General features: G+C 35.5%; 1 protein-coding gene across 4 annotated transcripts in view; it reads left to right on the forward strand.

Moving 5' to 3' along the window:
* The window catches only part of LOC131065420 (structural maintenance of chromosomes protein 5), a 230,268-nt gene extending 213,594 nt beyond the window's left edge, over nucleotides 1-16,674 (forward strand). For 3 of the 4 annotated variants that reach the window (XM_057999923.2, XM_057999922.2, XM_057999926.2), the window contains 10 exons: nucleotides 7,327-7,430; nucleotides 12,634-12,750; nucleotides 12,867-12,944; nucleotides 13,095-13,194; nucleotides 13,278-13,332; nucleotides 14,327-14,375; nucleotides 14,462-14,549; nucleotides 15,433-15,505; nucleotides 15,626-15,729; nucleotides 15,937-16,674. In XM_057999923.2, coding sequence (XP_057855906.2) covers nucleotides 7,327-7,430; nucleotides 12,634-12,750; nucleotides 12,867-12,944; nucleotides 13,095-13,194; nucleotides 13,278-13,332; nucleotides 14,327-14,375; nucleotides 14,462-14,549; nucleotides 15,433-15,505; nucleotides 15,626-15,729; nucleotides 15,937-15,995 — 827 coding nt within the window. In that variant the 3' untranslated portion in view covers nucleotides 15,996-16,674. Of the gene's footprint in view, nucleotides 1-7,326; nucleotides 7,431-12,633; nucleotides 12,751-12,866; nucleotides 12,945-13,079; nucleotides 13,195-13,277; nucleotides 13,333-14,326; nucleotides 14,376-14,461; nucleotides 14,550-15,432; nucleotides 15,506-15,625; nucleotides 15,730-15,936 lie in introns of those variants that run through there. The other variant, XM_057999925.2, reaches the window with a different exon arrangement.
* Nucleotides 16,675-17,207: the final 533 nt, after the last annotated feature.

Genomic DNA, 17,207 nt, shown 5'->3' on the forward strand with positions numbered 1-17,207 from the left:
GAAAGTCCTGATCCTGAAATTTGTCTAAGTCTGGAATGTCCTGATCCTGAATTTGACTAAGTCTGGAAACTGAAAAACCTCAAAAAACTAGATTTTGCAATATAACTCCTGGAGGTCTGAAACCACTCTCAAACATCCTGAAAGTATATATGGAATATAACTTAAAGTATAAGAACTTCTTTCTTATACTTAAATGTTATATTCCATTAAAATTGTCTTGATAGAGAGTTCGAAAAGTCAAATTTCGCTCCCGTCCTTCACTGAGGGTCCAGAGCGAAAAGCGCTCATGTCCCTCTCCAAGGGTCCAAGGTGAATCGCTCCCGTCCCTCACCAAGGGTCCAGAGTGAAAAAGCTTAGTGGAGTCATTCCTGACCTTGTTTGGACAAATTGAGACATCAAAGGCATGATGGAGGACAAAATGAACGTGATAGAGCATCCAGACTTGATTAAGGACGATGAAATGATGGAGTATTTGCCTAGAAAGGTAAATTCGCTGCTGTCCCTCACCAAGGGACCAGAGCGATTTTATTCATATACACATTTTTAGACCTTGTTTGGACTCGAACTTTTATTCATGGCGTGTAAAGAGATGATATTTTCCTCAGCGAAGGAAATTTGAAGTGAAAAGTAAAAAGATTTGGCCCTGAGAGCAAAAATCGCTCCTGTCCCTCACTGAAGGACCGGAGCTTGAATTCCAATTTTGCATTATCCTTGCAAGATTTAAGTGGTTTCACGATTTGAGGAGGTCAAGGGAAGTATGTTTTGCCCGTTGAATATAACTTAAGTACGCCACAATGAAGAAAATCAACCTAAATGACAAGTTCGCCCCTGTCCCTCTCCAAGGGACCAAGGTGACTGGCTAGGGCGCTCCTGTCCCTCTCCAAGGGACCAGAGCGATTCCTCCACAAGACAAGTTTTTGGCGAAGTGAAATGAGTTTTTAAGTTTGAGGCAAGTAAAAGGAGGCGTAACGAATCTATTGAATATAATTTTGAAGAGTGCAAGACGCCAGTGAAGCCTATTTTGTCCTAGGCGCTCCTGTCCCTCTCCAAGGGACCAGAGCGATTTCTTCCTAAGACAAATTTCTCACCAATTTGAAGCAAATTCCATGTCAAAGATGAGTGAAGGGGAGCATAGCGGATCCATTGAAGATAGTTTTAAACATTGGCAAAGAATGATTGAGCCTACAAATGAAAGTTCGCTCCTGTTCTTCAGTCAAGGACCAGGGCGAAATCTTGGTTATTTAGACTTCCCTTTCGAATTTTAATAAATCCAGGCCAAGGTAAAAGGGGGCGAGGATGTTTGGGACACTTCGAAGAAGAACAAAGTTGCAAGGACCATGAAAAGTGATGAAATTACCCAAGTTCGCTCCTGTCCCTCTCCTAGGGACCAGAGCGAACTGTCCAAGTATACTTAATTTTGAGATGTCACTTCCATTTCAAACGTTCAAGAAGGAGTAAGAGACACCATTTTATACTTTGAAGACAATCGAAAGTTGATAAGAACAAGGATTAGCCCAAGGAACAAAGGTTCGCTCCTGTCCTTCAGTCAAGGACCAGAGCGATTTCTATGAAGTCCATCATCCCTTCCAAAAACCATGCCAAGGCAAAGTTATACAAGGTTGAAAATATCTTTAAGAAGATGATGAACGAGAGGTTAACGACAAAAGGTTGGCAAATTTGAGCTAAATGCAAGGTTCGCTCCTGTCCTTCAGTCAAGGACCAGGGCGATAATGGTTCTAAGAGGCATTCATTTACAAAATAGAATCGATCAAGCATCAAGTTACGAATGAAGATCCCAGTTTGGACGTAGGAGATGAAGTTTCAAACGTGAAAAATGCAAGATGGAGGACCTAAATGTATAATCGCTCCTGTCCCTCTCCCAGGGACCAGAGCGATGTGGTTTGTATCCCTTACATCTCTCATGTTTTGGCACCAATAAATGTTGAAATACATTAAATGCTAAAATTCGATAAAAACTTTGAATTATTTGATTAAAATGGCATTTGAAAAATAGTGCATAAGGCATTTAATAATTGATTGGGCCTTTTTAAAAATCGAAATTATTAAATACAAAGGCATTTAAATTGATTAATTATTAAATTAAATTAAAAGGGAGAGCGCTTGGGGTTATATTTTTATATTTTTATAAAGTTGGCCTCCCTTTTATTTAAATTTGCTTATTATTTGCCTTATTTCTAAAAGTCAGCCTTTGTGAAAATAAAGAGGTAAGCGCCTATATAGTGGAGGTGTGTTTAGCGATTCTAATCCATCATTCATCCACTCACACAAGTGCGATTTGGAGAAGAACAACAAGGTGCGAAATCTGGTCTAAGAAGGAGCGAATTTTCCTCAAAGCGTTGAAGGCTAGAGGTGATGAAGTTGATAGAAGAAGCACATTTTGAGGACTTCGATCCACATTTTGCCTAGCAAACTTGCTTAATTTTGCATCTTTTCTTAGATTTAATTCTCAAGTGGAGGTATGGCGAGATTCTCCTAGTCTCAATTTTGAATTTTGAATTTTGAATTTCAAGTGGCTTAGTTAAATTTAGGAAATGATAATTCAAAGATTTATCATGAGGTTTCCTAATTTAAAACTTAAATCCTCTTTCTAGTCTATATTTCCACATTGCAAAACATGTTACTAATTTTGAAATGTTGTGTAGGTATCAAGATGGCGACTCCAAGCTCGAAAGATCTACAAGTCGGAAGACTCTTCTCAAGGAAAATCAAGCCAGATCAAGGACGGTCTCATCAAGGACGATCAAGCAAGGACAGTCTCATCAAGGATGATCAAACAAGGACAAGGGCGACCTCCTCCAGTCTAGCATCGACAAGGACGGCCTTCTTTGGACTAACGTCATCAAGGGCAACTTCTTCTAATCCAGCATTCCAAGGCGAGGTACATCATCATCCTGCAAATCAAGGACAAAAGGAGTTAGAACAAGAGTTAATTAAAGATAGCTTCTCAACGACATCAAATTGAATATCTACCAAGCTACAAGTGTCAGACGAGGTGGCATCCTAGTCATCATTCCTCCAGTCGGATTAGTCCACCTCAACAATGTCCAGGTTCAATGTACCTAACTCATGGAAGGTGGCACAAACTCCGATGTACCTACCCTAGCTATCCATTGGTGGAATTTTCTAGAGAGGACATGTGTCCAAGCAATACAATTTTATCATTGGTCAAGCATTAAATGTTATGTAATGGTTGTAACAAACCCTAATTAGGGTTTTTATTATTGAATCCTGGCCATTGATCTCAAATTGATCTTAGCCATCGAATTGTATTGTGGGCACTATATAAGCCCTGGCATTTCATTTTGTAAAGAAAATTAGCAATAGTTAGATAATAGTTAGAGAGTTGAAAATAGTTAGAAGATAGAAATAGAATAGTAACTAGAGTAGAGTAGAGAGAGAAGGCAAAGATTGTTGCCAAGATGTTGTTGTAAAAGACTTGTAACTTCATTAAAGAAATGGTGAAATTTATGGGTCGATTCGACAATTTGCATGGTCTTTATACTTCTCGTATTTGATTTCATGTTATTAGATGAGTGGAAGAAATGTGCTTGATTGATGGTGGAATTCGTATATCCATACTACTAGCAGTTTGTTGATTGCAGACTTGCCTTGCGTAGTCAACTGGAATCATTCAGCTTAAGCTTAACTTCAATTGTCGCTTCTTCATTGATATGCATCAACCTGATGGTGTCTATGCTTGCAGTGATGATTTGAACATCATAAAGCTTCCCTTCGAAGATCACACTAGCCTTGTGGAGATGGTCCTGCGATGTCAAAACAAGAACTAGTTAGGGTTTCATCAAAGATCAATCATTGCTCTTACATTCTTAGTATTAGGATTAGATCCTCTCTTCGCCCTTATCTTTTTTCCTTTTTTCAAGTCAAAGTTAGTAAAATCCTGTGTCCAGCAATATTCAAAGCAAATCAGAAGTTCAATCATCAAATGTAAGTCCCCTTGTGATTCCAGCAAATCACATCATACCACAAAGAGCTTATCCACACGTAGAGACCCTACATACAAGAACCTTGGAGTCATCCTGATTGATCCTTTTTTGCGATATCTTCAGCAATCAGAGGCTTTATTCAAGAGAGGATAAGGTACCCTTAGGTATTTTATTCTGTGTTTGATAGTGTACAAAATACACGTCAACAGGTTTCCACGTCAAAACATCTTGTGTTATGGTGATTGTGCTTCTGTGGGTGAATGCTTTATTTGTTGTTTGGCTTATTTATGTTTTAATCGGTTTATTGTTTAAACTGCTACTTCGGTCAACAGTTAAACTGCTTAAGAGTTTGTTTAAGTGTTTGGGCATACTAACTCACCCCCCTCTCTTAGTATTCATCAACTTCGCCAACCACTAGCTAGGGAGGACTCTTTCACCACCAAAACTAATCTTCCCAAGAGGGGTTTCGTCCTCCAGAGGTTGAGATGAACCAAGTTCGATATCTAGAACCACAAGGGTTTCAATCGGAGAAACAAAATAAACTCAACAAGACAAATGAGCTCTCAAACCTCTTAATAATAAGCTTTTATTGGGAACTTTCTAGAAACTTCTTTATAGAATCATTTTATTAATTTAAAAAGCCTGTTAACTCTAGAAAGTGATTTTATTTTATTTTTAAAACAGTTCTGGCATTGAAAGTCACTTTTAAGCATCTCATCATTTAAAATTTTCATTCTCTTTCCAATGAGCTATAATGCTTAGGTGCTCGATAATTAATTAAAATTCTCTTTCCAATGAGCTATAATGCTTGGGTGCTCGATAAATTATTTTAATTAAAATGACAGCATTATTGAAATTAAATTAATATAGCTCTAAATTATACCCAAGTTGTGTAATTGGCAGAAAAGCATCGGAATCGAAAACTGATTGTAGAGGAGTGATCCCGATGATGAAAGATGATAAATGAACACAACCGGATGACTTACTAAAAACAAATGCTCCCTCCAAGAATCTTAGAGCCCAAACTGGAAGTCGGAAATAACATCTGAAAGTGTCGTATGACTCCTCTACATCATCTGATCTCATTGGTAATATCAAATTACCCCTTTGAACATGCTGACACAAACCCAGATTGTCAACACCAACTGCATTGCAAGAGAACCCAAAAATAGGGACATTACAAATTTAGAATACAAATAAATAAAAATAACAAAAAAAAAATTAACAAACCAAAAGAACCTGTGTTTTTGAAGAGTAAATATGATAACAATTCATTGATCCCATAATCCATCTGATAGAATGATAATCATAGAATATGAAGCATGATTTATGTTGAGAGATGCCAACAAAAGAAATGCTGCATCATGCATAGGACATAGGTTGATTGAGGAGCAAGATCAGAAATTGTAGTCATCATTGGATTGTTATCTTAGAAATTGCTCCTTCCCATTCCTCTCTTTTCCTCTTCTCTTTAAGTGAATGCAAAATGGTAATGAGAATGGGTTTTAAAGTTTGATTTGTCTTAGAATACTTTTGCAATATTTTTGCTATTTTTCATACATTAAATGTGGAGGATACTTAAAGTCCCCGGGATAGCCAAGGGGTGCTTGTTAGTCCCCCAAAAAGACCAAAAAAAGAGGACATCAACAAAACTTGCAAACATGGGAGAATCAAAATAAGAGGTCTCCTTTAAGGACACATAGGATGTCAGCTGTACCCTTAGTCACCGCGTTCGCTGAATTTCCAACATCAGGTTCGGAATTCGGTGAATCTATAAAAAAATAATAAAATTTGAAAAAAATCGCCAAAAATTCATATGGCAAAATGAAGCGGTTTGTTGTTTTGTGGTATTTTGTTTGCTATGCCCAGCCACTGCTATTCCCGTGCCGTGTGAGCCCTTGCCCAGCCGCGAATTTGCCCCGTGATTTTCCCTCTCGCACGCAGTGCATTGCCACCATCGGAGCTTCAGACTCACCTAGATATGTCGTCGGAGCTCTAGCGTAGTTTTACGGTTAGGATTTTTGTTTTAGGGCATTCAGCGGGTCAGTTCTAATGTGACTGTTGTCCCTCTCCACGAATCAAAATAATAGGTCTCCTTTAAGGACACATAGGATGTCAGCTGTTCCCTTAGTCACTGCGTTTGCTGAATTTCCAACTTCAGGTTCGGAATTCGGTGAATCTATAAAAAAATAATAAAATTTGAAAAAAATTGCCAAAAATTTGTATGGCAAAATGAAGCGGTTTGTTGTTTTGTGGTATTTTGTTGCTATGCCCAGCCGCTGCTATTCCCGTGCCGTGTGAGCCCTTGCCCAGCCGCGAATTTGCCCCGTGATTTTTCCCTCTCGCAGGCAGTGCATTGCCACCATCGGAGCTTTAGACTCACCTAGATATGTCGTCGGAGCTCTAGCGTAGTTTTACGGTTAGGATTTTTGTTTTAGGGCATTCAGCGGGTCGGTTCTAATGTGACTGTTGTCCCTCTCCACGAACCTTGGATATCGTCGTTTCGACATTTATTTAAGAGAGAGTGATCAGGTGGGTTTGGCTAATAAGCTAAAGCAATGGTGTTTTTAGGTTAGCTTTTCCATTCCTTGCGTTAAGATTAATGTTAGTTTAATATATTGTTAGTTATTAATATTAAATAGATTTAGATTTATTTATTGATTTATAATTTTAGTTTATATTAAATTTTCTTTAATAATTTAATATTTGATATATTTAATTTATTATTATTTTAAACATTAAATATACTTTTAGTTATTAATATTAAATAGATTTAGATTTATTTATTGTTTTATACTATTTATTTATTGTTTTATAATTTTAATTTATATTAAATTTTCATTAAAAATTTAACATTTAGTATATTTAATTTATTATTATTTTAATCTGTTTGTAATAATTTCAAATCTATTTTGCAATTTAAACTATTATGATAATTTATTAGATATATTACTTATATTTAGAAAAAGAATTATATAAGGCGAATTTAATGTTGATTTTTTTGCCTTTCTGAATTTCATCCGAATTTTATGGTTGCCGAACTCGAATTTGAATTCAAACGCAGTAACTTAGGCTGTACCTACGGGGATGTGGCTGGTTATACATGGGTGACACTTTTTGATAGATAGTAGCTCTAGATTTAATAATTTCATTTGCCCATTCATAGACATTAATATATATAATTAAGTATTTTTAACAAGTCTTCTGTAATCTAATCATATAAGTTTACGAAAATAACCAGTACAATAATTCATATAAGATATGGCAATCATCTTTGTTTTGTTTGAGAGACCTTAATCTGTTAATTATCATTTTGCTATTGTTCATGTTGTTCATGTTTGATTGATGAGAAATATGACAGGCAAGGATGAGCTTGAGCAATGCAGGAGGCACCTTCAGAGTGCCAAGGCTGCTGCGGAATCTGTTGCCAAGCTTAACCCTGAACTGCAACAAGCTTTTCTTGAGGTATTGAAAGTTTGAAATTGTATTTTGGATTGCACAAACTACAAAGTGTTAAATTTTGTGTTTTTAGATGAATATGTGTCAAATTCTATAAAATGAATTTAAAATTCACATATCCACAAAAAAAAATAGAGGGACACAAGGTCACCCTACGGAGTCACACGGGCATAGCCTAGTAAGTTAAACCAGAATCACACGGGCTGATCCCGGAAAGCAGAATACCAAGTATACAAAATAATAGACATAAGGGCAAAGCCTGGAAAGAAAATAACCAAGGGAAACACGCTGCTTAAGTGGCAAGAGCAATCCTGGAAGGTGGTGGAGGGAGATCTTGGTCATCCTATTTACCTCATACATCAGTGGGGTCTGGAGTGACGTCAGTCAAGGACCACCCCTCGTCAGAAGCAGTGTTAAATTTTGGTGTTTAACTATAAAATATAAAGTTTCACACACACATAATTATAGATAGATAGAGAGATATAACAGTATCCAGCAGCTGTCTGCATATTAGGGATTTGAAAAATAGCCATATTCAATACTGTATTTGTAGATGTATATGTACCCATGTCCATGCAACATTGATAATAAAGCACACAAGCTGTGCCTTAAAAAACCTTAAACCTATAATACTATAAAGGATATCTAGCATAGGGGTGTTTTATAAACTCAGTTTCAAATTACCATGATCATATCTGTATCCATACCTGTGTCCATACAATCTTCGTAATGAAGCACAAAAACTGTGCCTAGAAAACCTTGAAACTATATTAGTATGAAGGATATCTAGCCTATGAGATGTTTAATCAACTCAGTTTCAAATTCCATTTTTCTTGAATTTATGCTCCATATGCTTTCCGTAGTTTACATTGTACACTAACAACTTTTTGATAAGACTCCAAGATCAGATGTGAACGTGGCAGTTATAGATTCAAGTATGAGGGTATGCCATTGGGGATACATGATATAGATATTTTAAGTCTTCAAGAGGACAGAATGAGCATTGAAAAGGACATTTATACTCACTGGTATGAAGGTTGCAGGAAGTCTGTACTGTTGCTGCTGTGGGTATCGTGAAAAATTAATGGATCCAAATTAGAATTGGCATGACGTGGCAAAATTGAGGCTATGCCTTCCTGCTGAATTTGTAGACACATCATATTTGACACTGCTCTGGAGCAATGGGTCCACAGTTAAACTTTATTGTGGAGAAAATATAATAGAGCAGTGCATAGTTCTGTCTCATGTTAAGATATAAATTTCACTATTCAAGCTCCTGTCTTTGATCTGAGCTCTGCAGTGGCTTCCTGAGAGATATACAACAGAACTATAGATTTTCAAATGAGTGAAGTGTTAATAACATATTTTCTTGGAGAAACATGTAGAGTATACTCGATTGCATTTGCCTTAATTTCATACACAGACCATAGAAAATTAGTTAGGAAAAATCTTGAAGGGTCAAATGAAATACAAAACATATGTATAAAACCACCTTTATGCATATTAATTACTTTTCACATTACAGTATAGTTTAATGTTACATTTGTAGCACATTTTCAATCAGAATTGCTGATATGTACATGCAAAAACAAAGAATCACTGACAAAGGACTTTGATCTACAAGTAGATTTTTGAATTGTGATTAGCTTGTGGCACATATTGATGCATTGACTGATATAAAAATGATATAAAATTTGTGTAAATCAATCATAATATGATACAAATTATATAGCTCAATTATACTTTGAAAATATAACTGATTGAGAAGTTTCACAATAATATAGTGTTTCAAGTTTCAAATTTGAGTTTTCAAGTTTTTATGTTACAGCTTGCTCATTCAAAGCAGTGTACACCATGTGGATTCCTTCACCATCACGTGTGCACAAGTTTTGTTAGAATTTCTAAAACAGAGATCAACTCAAAACTGACTGCAAGAAGTTGATGTAATAAAACTGTTAATACAGATGAGCATCTAATCAAAATGGCATAAAAGAGTTAGTTTCCAACAATACAAGAGAGATGTTAAAAATGCTCGAGAGCAATAAGCAAAATACATAAAGAAAGCTCACAATGGTATGAGTGAATAACAAGCTAGAAGAGTGCATACATATAAAAGCAGGAGGGGAGGCAAAACCAACCAATGGGAAGTAATTCCAATTGTAAAAAATAGGTGGGAGTTACGCTCATGGAGAACTACCCTTATAATGACCACCATGACCAAGCAAGTTAAACTAAATTTGTAGGAAAATGCATAATATTAAAAACCTACATGTTGATGGTGTTTTTATGCACAATCGAACGCAGAATAAAGTATTGAATACTCTATCCTCTCTTGAACAAAGACTTCTCAAATGCTGAACACGAAAAAGGATCACTTGAGATAACTCCAAGGTTTACAATGTCAGGTCTTGACGTGTTGGATAGCTTCAATGGTGGGATGTGTTTTCTGTATCTGCAAAGGACTTATGCAATTGTTCTTCAAGCTCAATGACTGACATTCTTCAAATGATGTTGCAATATCGCTTTCTCCTACTACTAATGATCTTTGTTAAAAAAAAAGTGAAGGAGCAAGGTTTAGGAATGCTATGCTAATGCTAAGAATGCAAGACAATGGACAATCTCAAGTGAGCCCAACTAAGCTTTGCTTTGACATGCCATGAACATCTCCACAACACTAGTGCAATCTTCTAGGGGTAGCTTGATGATTTTCAAAACACTGCCACAAGCATAGATACCTTCAAGATGAAGCATATCAATGATGGAATATTAATTGAAGTTAAGCTTTATCTAAGAATTGGTTCAGTTGACTACGCAGGATACTTCGCTGTCAATGGAGTACTAGTAGTTTGAACAATGGGAGCTTCACTATCAATCATGCACATGCATCTTTCATTCATCTAAAATACTTAAAGCAAATTCTATTCTAATTTTTTTGTTTTTTCAAATATTAAGTTCTCTCATAAAAGGAATGAAGAAACGAGCAAATGCTCCAAGACTCAATAAATCACCAACACTTAAATGATTTTATTAATTCTATATCCTCTAAGCAACAATTCTTCAAAACTCTTCTAATTGGTCCTTTACAAATGAAATGAGTGGGGCTATATAGGGCTCTCAAATACAATGAATGGCCAAGATTAAATCAGAATCAAGGTCCAAGATTATGCCACCTAAACCCTAATTAGGGTTTGTTACATCAAAACCTAATCTTATTGCAAATCATTTAATATCAGCCAATGGGAATGTGACATCCATTTCGCATAAACATTGAGGAAAAATCCTCCAATGAGAAAAATGACGCCACATGGGATCATAACAAATTATCTTCTAGGAGCTTATTTCCCTTATCCTTTTCTTTTGTTGCAAATTCAACGAATCTAGACGTCATGAATTCAATCTCAGTTATTGGAGCGACAGGCAGGTTCTTCAATTGTTCTTCCAAGAAGTTGACTTTGTCTAAGACGGAAGCAAAGGTTTCTCCCATCCTGGCCCATAATCTCTAGTCTTGTTGGCAAGTACCATGAATGCGTTTATGTCATCCAGCTGTCTCTCAGAAGGTGATACGTCTGTTCCAAAGCATATGATCTTCACTCTTTCAGCTAGCTGATCGACGTCGATGTGAATTCCTTCATTCATCTCCTTTTTAAGTATGATCTCAGCTACCTCAACAATCTTATCATGTATCAAGTTCATTGCCCCATTGATCTGGGTGCATCAACTGCTGATATCTTCAAAAATGACCTTCCTCATACGAAGCAAGTTACCCCCTTGTTACTAGTTGTTGAAATGACTCCCTATCAATTACAATGCCTGGCAATTTATGATTACTGTGTTATATTGTAGAATATCAGATTTGTAGAGTTGTTCAGAGCACAAAAGTGACCAAAATGTTGAAAGTACAATTCAGATACAAAATGAGAAGGAATGGAGTGTATCCGTGTAAATATGTAGAAAAATTCACTCTTTCAAAAAAAGGGGACCTAAAAAGGAGTCTATTTGGACAAGATATGGCCTTTTGAGACAATTCTTAGGTCTGCACATAGTTTCCCACTTAACAAGGCTCCATTTAACATTCAACAAATTACCACTCCAAAGAAACTGACGAGAAAGTGCATCAAATTCTCGAAGAAAATACATGGGAGCAGCTTGAACAAAACACCTGTAGATAGGTAGAGCTTGGATAATAGACTTTAAAAGAGTCAATCGAGCAGCAGTAGATAACCAACGGTGAGTCCAATGATTAACCTTTTGACGCAACTTGTCAAGCAGATTCTGCCAAGAGGACCTGGGGTATCCACTAACACTAAGAGGAATGCCCAAATAAACAAAGGGTTCATATGAACATTTAAAATTTTTCTATATATTTTAAAACTGTCCTATATTTTATAAAGCCCTCCCATTTGCCATTCCTAAAATTGGCAACAAAATTTGCTGTACTGGAAACCTGTCCCCCGCTTCCTCTTCCCGGAATCTCAGGTTAACATTGCTTTGATGCCTTTTGGATGGAATGGCATGATTTGTTTGGCCCCAAAATGCGTAGAAATCCATACAAGTCGAGAGATGCAAAAAATGCTCAAGAGACAATATCATTACTAAACAAAATAGCATAAAGAAAGCTTATAATAGAATAAATATGTAACAAGCAAGGAGAGTGAATAGTGATACACATAGGAAAGATGGGACGTAAAACCAAGCAATGAGAAAAATAACTCCAACTATCAAAAATAGGTGGGAGTTACACTCATGGAAAATGCCATCTACGCTAATAATGATTCACTCACAACAATTTAATTAACTTAAACTAAATGTGTAGGAAAATACATATTACCCAACTGAGGAATATAAAAGACCCATGCTTACAAGTTTTGGGAAATTGCACTGCATGCCTTCAGTATCTCTGCACTTGAGTAGCAGTGTAACCTACCTATAGATAAATAATTGAACCATAGATGGTACCATCCAAATGTTTGACTTTGGGTACGTTGATCAAGAAATATATTTCTTAAAAGGAAAACTGTTATGTATCCTGATCAAATTCCTGTATGATAAATAGTGGATGCAGTTTAGATTATGGAATTCTGAGATGTATTTTACTTTTGGAATCCAATGCTCAAATCTCTTAATGTTTGCACTATTTGATTTTGACTCCTTTATTTTATTCTGGGAGAATTAAGCCATTCACCTTTTGATCATGTTTCTTTGTACAAAGATGCCTGAGACAGTTGAGGAGCTTGAAGCTGCAATGCAAGATTGTGTTGCACAGGCAAATGCTGTAATGTTTCTTAATCATAATGTTCTTGAAGATTATGAGCGTCGATGTGAGCAGGTACCTTGGCTTATAATTTTTACTAGAATTGTTGATCTTTCCAAAGCTATGACCCTGATAAATTTTGTCAAGATATATCATTCTACAACAGCACTGATTCTGTTGAAATTCTGCAGATTAGAAACCTGAAGTTTAAGGTAGAAGGGGATAGACTCGCACTCAACAAGGTTTTAGCAGAAGTAAATAGTCTGAAGGTGAATACTTAATTGAACAACACGTCTGTGTGCTATTTGTTTCAATTGTCACTTTTTAGAAATCAACCAAGATTTTTGGTTTCTTAAGATTAATATTTAATGGGTTATCAACTAACTAAATTCTAAGATCAAAAGGATGGTTGTTGAAAGGAAACTTGGCTTCCAACATTGAGAAGTCATGTCATGAGGATTAATGAAACTTTTGGTCGCAATTTCCAAGAAATGGCTGTAGCTGGAGAAGTCGCACTTGGTATGTACATTGGATGGATTAAATTTGTTAATAAAGTTGTGTTCAGAAATGGTATATATGATGTCTTTGTATATGTTTTTCAGATGAGCATGGTATGGATTTCGACAAGTATGGTATTCTAATAAAAGTAAAGTTCAGGTATCATAATTTTTAATTTGTGCAATGTGCCAATGTATTGTTTTTACAAGGTATTATGTTTGTTGATTATCTCATTTTTTGAATCCTTTGTTGATCAAGCAGATTTTTATCTCAAATAGGAAATGGTGATCCTGCAATAATTATCTATAAGCTGTCTTGCTATGTTGAAGTATTCAATCATTTATGAATTATGTCCTATTTCTGTTGAAATACATTTCACAAACATCTTTGTCATTTCTGCTTGTGTTAAAAATATAACATTCCCATAAGATTGTTATGCTTCTACATTCTTATTATCGAATTGTAAAAGTACCATATTGTTTTTATCTAATTTTTTGCTTCATTTATGTGTTATCTTGTGCACTCACTGAATTTTGTTTTGGAGTGTCTCTATGGAATAAGATTTTAATTTACGAGAGATTTATGGTAAGTACCATCAAATATGAGCTCGCATAGTTTATCAAAGAATCAGGGAGCTATAAAGAAATATTAGAGCAATTCCTTGAGGGATTCACAAGTTCTTTTTTTTTTTGGGCAAGTAGGCATAATCTGAATTGTTGAAAATGTAATAAAGTCATTGAGGTGGAGCAATTATTCAACGATGAAACTTAGTGGAAAAGAGAACTTTTTTTTATTTCTTACTTGGTAAGAGTGGGCTCCGTGTTTTTTTCAATGAGATTTGCCAATAGGCAAGAGTTGCAAAGACATTAAGCTTGCCAATACTGATCCATGTGTTATCTATTCAACATTATCCAAGAGTGTTGTTATCTTAAAAAATGAACAATAAATATCGACTTTTGCATGTTTTTGCTTGTGGCAATTCTATGTATGCTTATGTATCCACATGTATCTACTATAATATTTCACACTTTTTGTACCTAATTTTGTCATTTACAGGCATAATGTGAAGATCTATGAAGGATGAAGGTTTCATGATTTTCCTTGATAGAGATACTTTTACTTTGTACTGAGTGTAGGCTTTATACCATTACAGGCAAACTGGACAATTGCAGGTTCTTAGTGCTCATCATCAATCTGGAGGGGTATGCTTCATGGCGTTTTCAAACTTAGGATAATGCAACTGTTTGCCATATTTCTAGAGTGCTAATACCTGATCATTTTTTAACAGGAACGATCAGTATCAACGATATTGTACCTTGTTTCACTACAAGACCTTACACACTGTCCATTTCGTGTGGTAGATGAAATCAATCAAGGTTAGTGAATTTTGTGATGGGAAATAACCCAAATACTTATATTGTTGGCAAAATAAAGGAGTAAGTATCAATATAGAAGAAGTTACCAAATACTCAAACTAAATATGCTGGTGATAGGAAAAATGTCTTTGTAATGCTAATTTTTAAAAAAGTAACAAAAGAAAACAATAGCCTTCTCAAACATCCTCCAGCTTCTTTTAATACATACCAGATTTATCTTATCTAGACTTTTTAAAATTTGATCCTGATCAATTTTTCAAAATAAAATCTGATAATATATATTCTTGAACCTGATATCACGTCTGATTTTATCTTTGCTTCCTTGCTTTTCAGAGTTTAATTTCAAATATGATCTTAACTATTTTAAAACTGTATCTGACCTTTCCTAATTTCTCCATAACCAAAACTGATATTAAATTAAAGACATTAAATTTTCAGTCCATGCTATTAAATCTGAAAGCTTCTGGATTTGACTGCATGAACAATTTTTTTTATCGACGTTTCGGATCGTACTTTATGATCCCTCGTCAGGATAGTGAGCTGGAGAATGATTTAAATGTTGATTAAAACTGAGCTTGTCTTTAACATTCATAAGTTAAAATGGATCTTGTCAAAGCTTCCATTTCTGCTCTGGTACACTGTTATTATTTGAAGGCTTCTGATCTGGAGATGGAAATGTATGTTAGTTCCTGCGTTGACAATTATGTCGAGTCAAGACTGTTAGATTGTTCACACTGGTTGACAAATACTAAGGGATATATTGTTGCTTACCTTATTGCATTGAAGGAAGTGCCTTGTGGTATTCATTATGTAAAGGCTTCCTGTAAACTATGTTTTTGCGAGTTAATTGTTGAATAATCTGCCTAATATCCAATGTATTCAGGGATGGATCCCATAAATGAAAGGAACATGTTCCAACAACTAGTCAGGGCTGCGAGTCAACCCAACACACCTCAGTAAGAAGGGATCTCTTTTTTCTGTATGCTAACTTCTTTGTTTGTTGAATTGGTTTACTTTGAGGAATAACAAGGAACCTGATACGTTGAAATGACAATTTCATAGCTTTGATTTTGTAGGTGTTTTTTATTGACACCAAAACTTCTCCCAGATTTAGAGTATACAGAAGCTTGCAGCATATTAAATATTATGAATGGACCCTGGATCGACAAAACATCAAAAGGTAGGAAAATGTTTTTTAATTTGGTAAGGATTAGAGGGAAGGAGCATTTATGCCTCGTCTCGTTTTCTATTTTATATGCTTCTTATGTCTGCTAATAATACAAGCACAAGACCACTAGATTTGAGTACATTTTCATTGCCAGTTTTGGCTAAAGTATGCCCTTTCTGGAAGGGTTGTAATAATCACATATCTTTATCTTCATGGCAGTGTGGAGTAGCGGATCAAATTGGGGAACTATAACAGAAAGGCTTTCACAGCAATCATGATTGCATTCTGTATAATTTATAAATAAAAATGGTCGCTGTCATTGGTCTTTTTTTTGCCCATTTAGACACAGAAGACATCCATGCCTTGAAATTGTTAGGAGAATATTCTCTCTGCTGTTGTCAAGAGTTCAAATTGGATGAGAGGAAAATGAATGACTTTGATGTAGGCAGCTAATCACCTGTCTCAATTATGTTTATCTAAAAGATGTCCAAGTTGCCAGATGTCTTTAGCTGGAATTATGGCATCAATTGAAGTAACTTCTGTGAAACTTGGTGCAAAGATGAGAATATGTATTCTGATGCTCAGCTCTACATATTGTATATTCTAATAAAGGCATATCAAGGCTTTTTGACAAATTTTTGAAATTAATTGTTCTTTCTTGCAAGAGATAATGCTTATCCTCAGATATGAGAAATCTCCTATAATGAGAGGTTATACAAGAAGCAGTTGGATATTTAGGAAGCTCTACTCTCAATACTTTCCTAGCAAGTTGTATGTTGAGCATTTTCCAAACTTTAATGGCCTTGAGATCATATGATTTTGCCCTTTTCTTAGCAGTTATGAAACAATAAAATAGAGAAGAAAATATGCAATGGTAACAAGCCATAACATGTTTTCGATAATTATGTGTGGTTCAGAATCCAGATGATTCATTATATCTTCACAAAGAATTGCCAATCAAGATTTGTATCTGTAGCATGCTCATTGATTACACATACTTTGTCTATTCATTGATTTTCTTTGAAAGTTTATAAATTTTAATCTCTCAACTGTTATGGTTGGCTGCTGCCATGCATGTGTGACACTGTATTTTGTACTCTGAAGAACTTGTGATCAACAATTCTTGCCTGTTGGTATCAACGATAATGATTTGAGATATCTATCTTGAAATCAATAATTTAAACGAGAACCAAATACCAAGGACATTGAGTGAGGTTTTGATGTGGGAGGTTAAAGTTGGTTGAAGAGTTGAGACCAAAATATAAAACAAGTTGAATGGGCACAATTGACTATGTACATTGATGCATATAACTTGGCAATGGACTGGAGCGAAGATAAATGAAGGCGAGGTTGAAGCCAGATGGTGATGGGTTTTAGGAATGGTATGTCATTGAGTTTCACTGTAAAATTGCTATAAGAATGGATATGTTGAGAATGTTTTGGTAACAAATAGGGGATGTAGAGAAAGTCAAGTGCGGTGCATGTTATGT

Source organism: Cryptomeria japonica, chromosome 10 (assembly GCF_030272615.1).
Source record: "Cryptomeria japonica chromosome 10, Sugi_1.0, whole genome shotgun sequence".
In the NCBI taxonomy this organism is placed as follows: domain Eukaryota; kingdom Viridiplantae; phylum Streptophyta; class Pinopsida; order Cupressales; family Cupressaceae; genus Cryptomeria; species Cryptomeria japonica.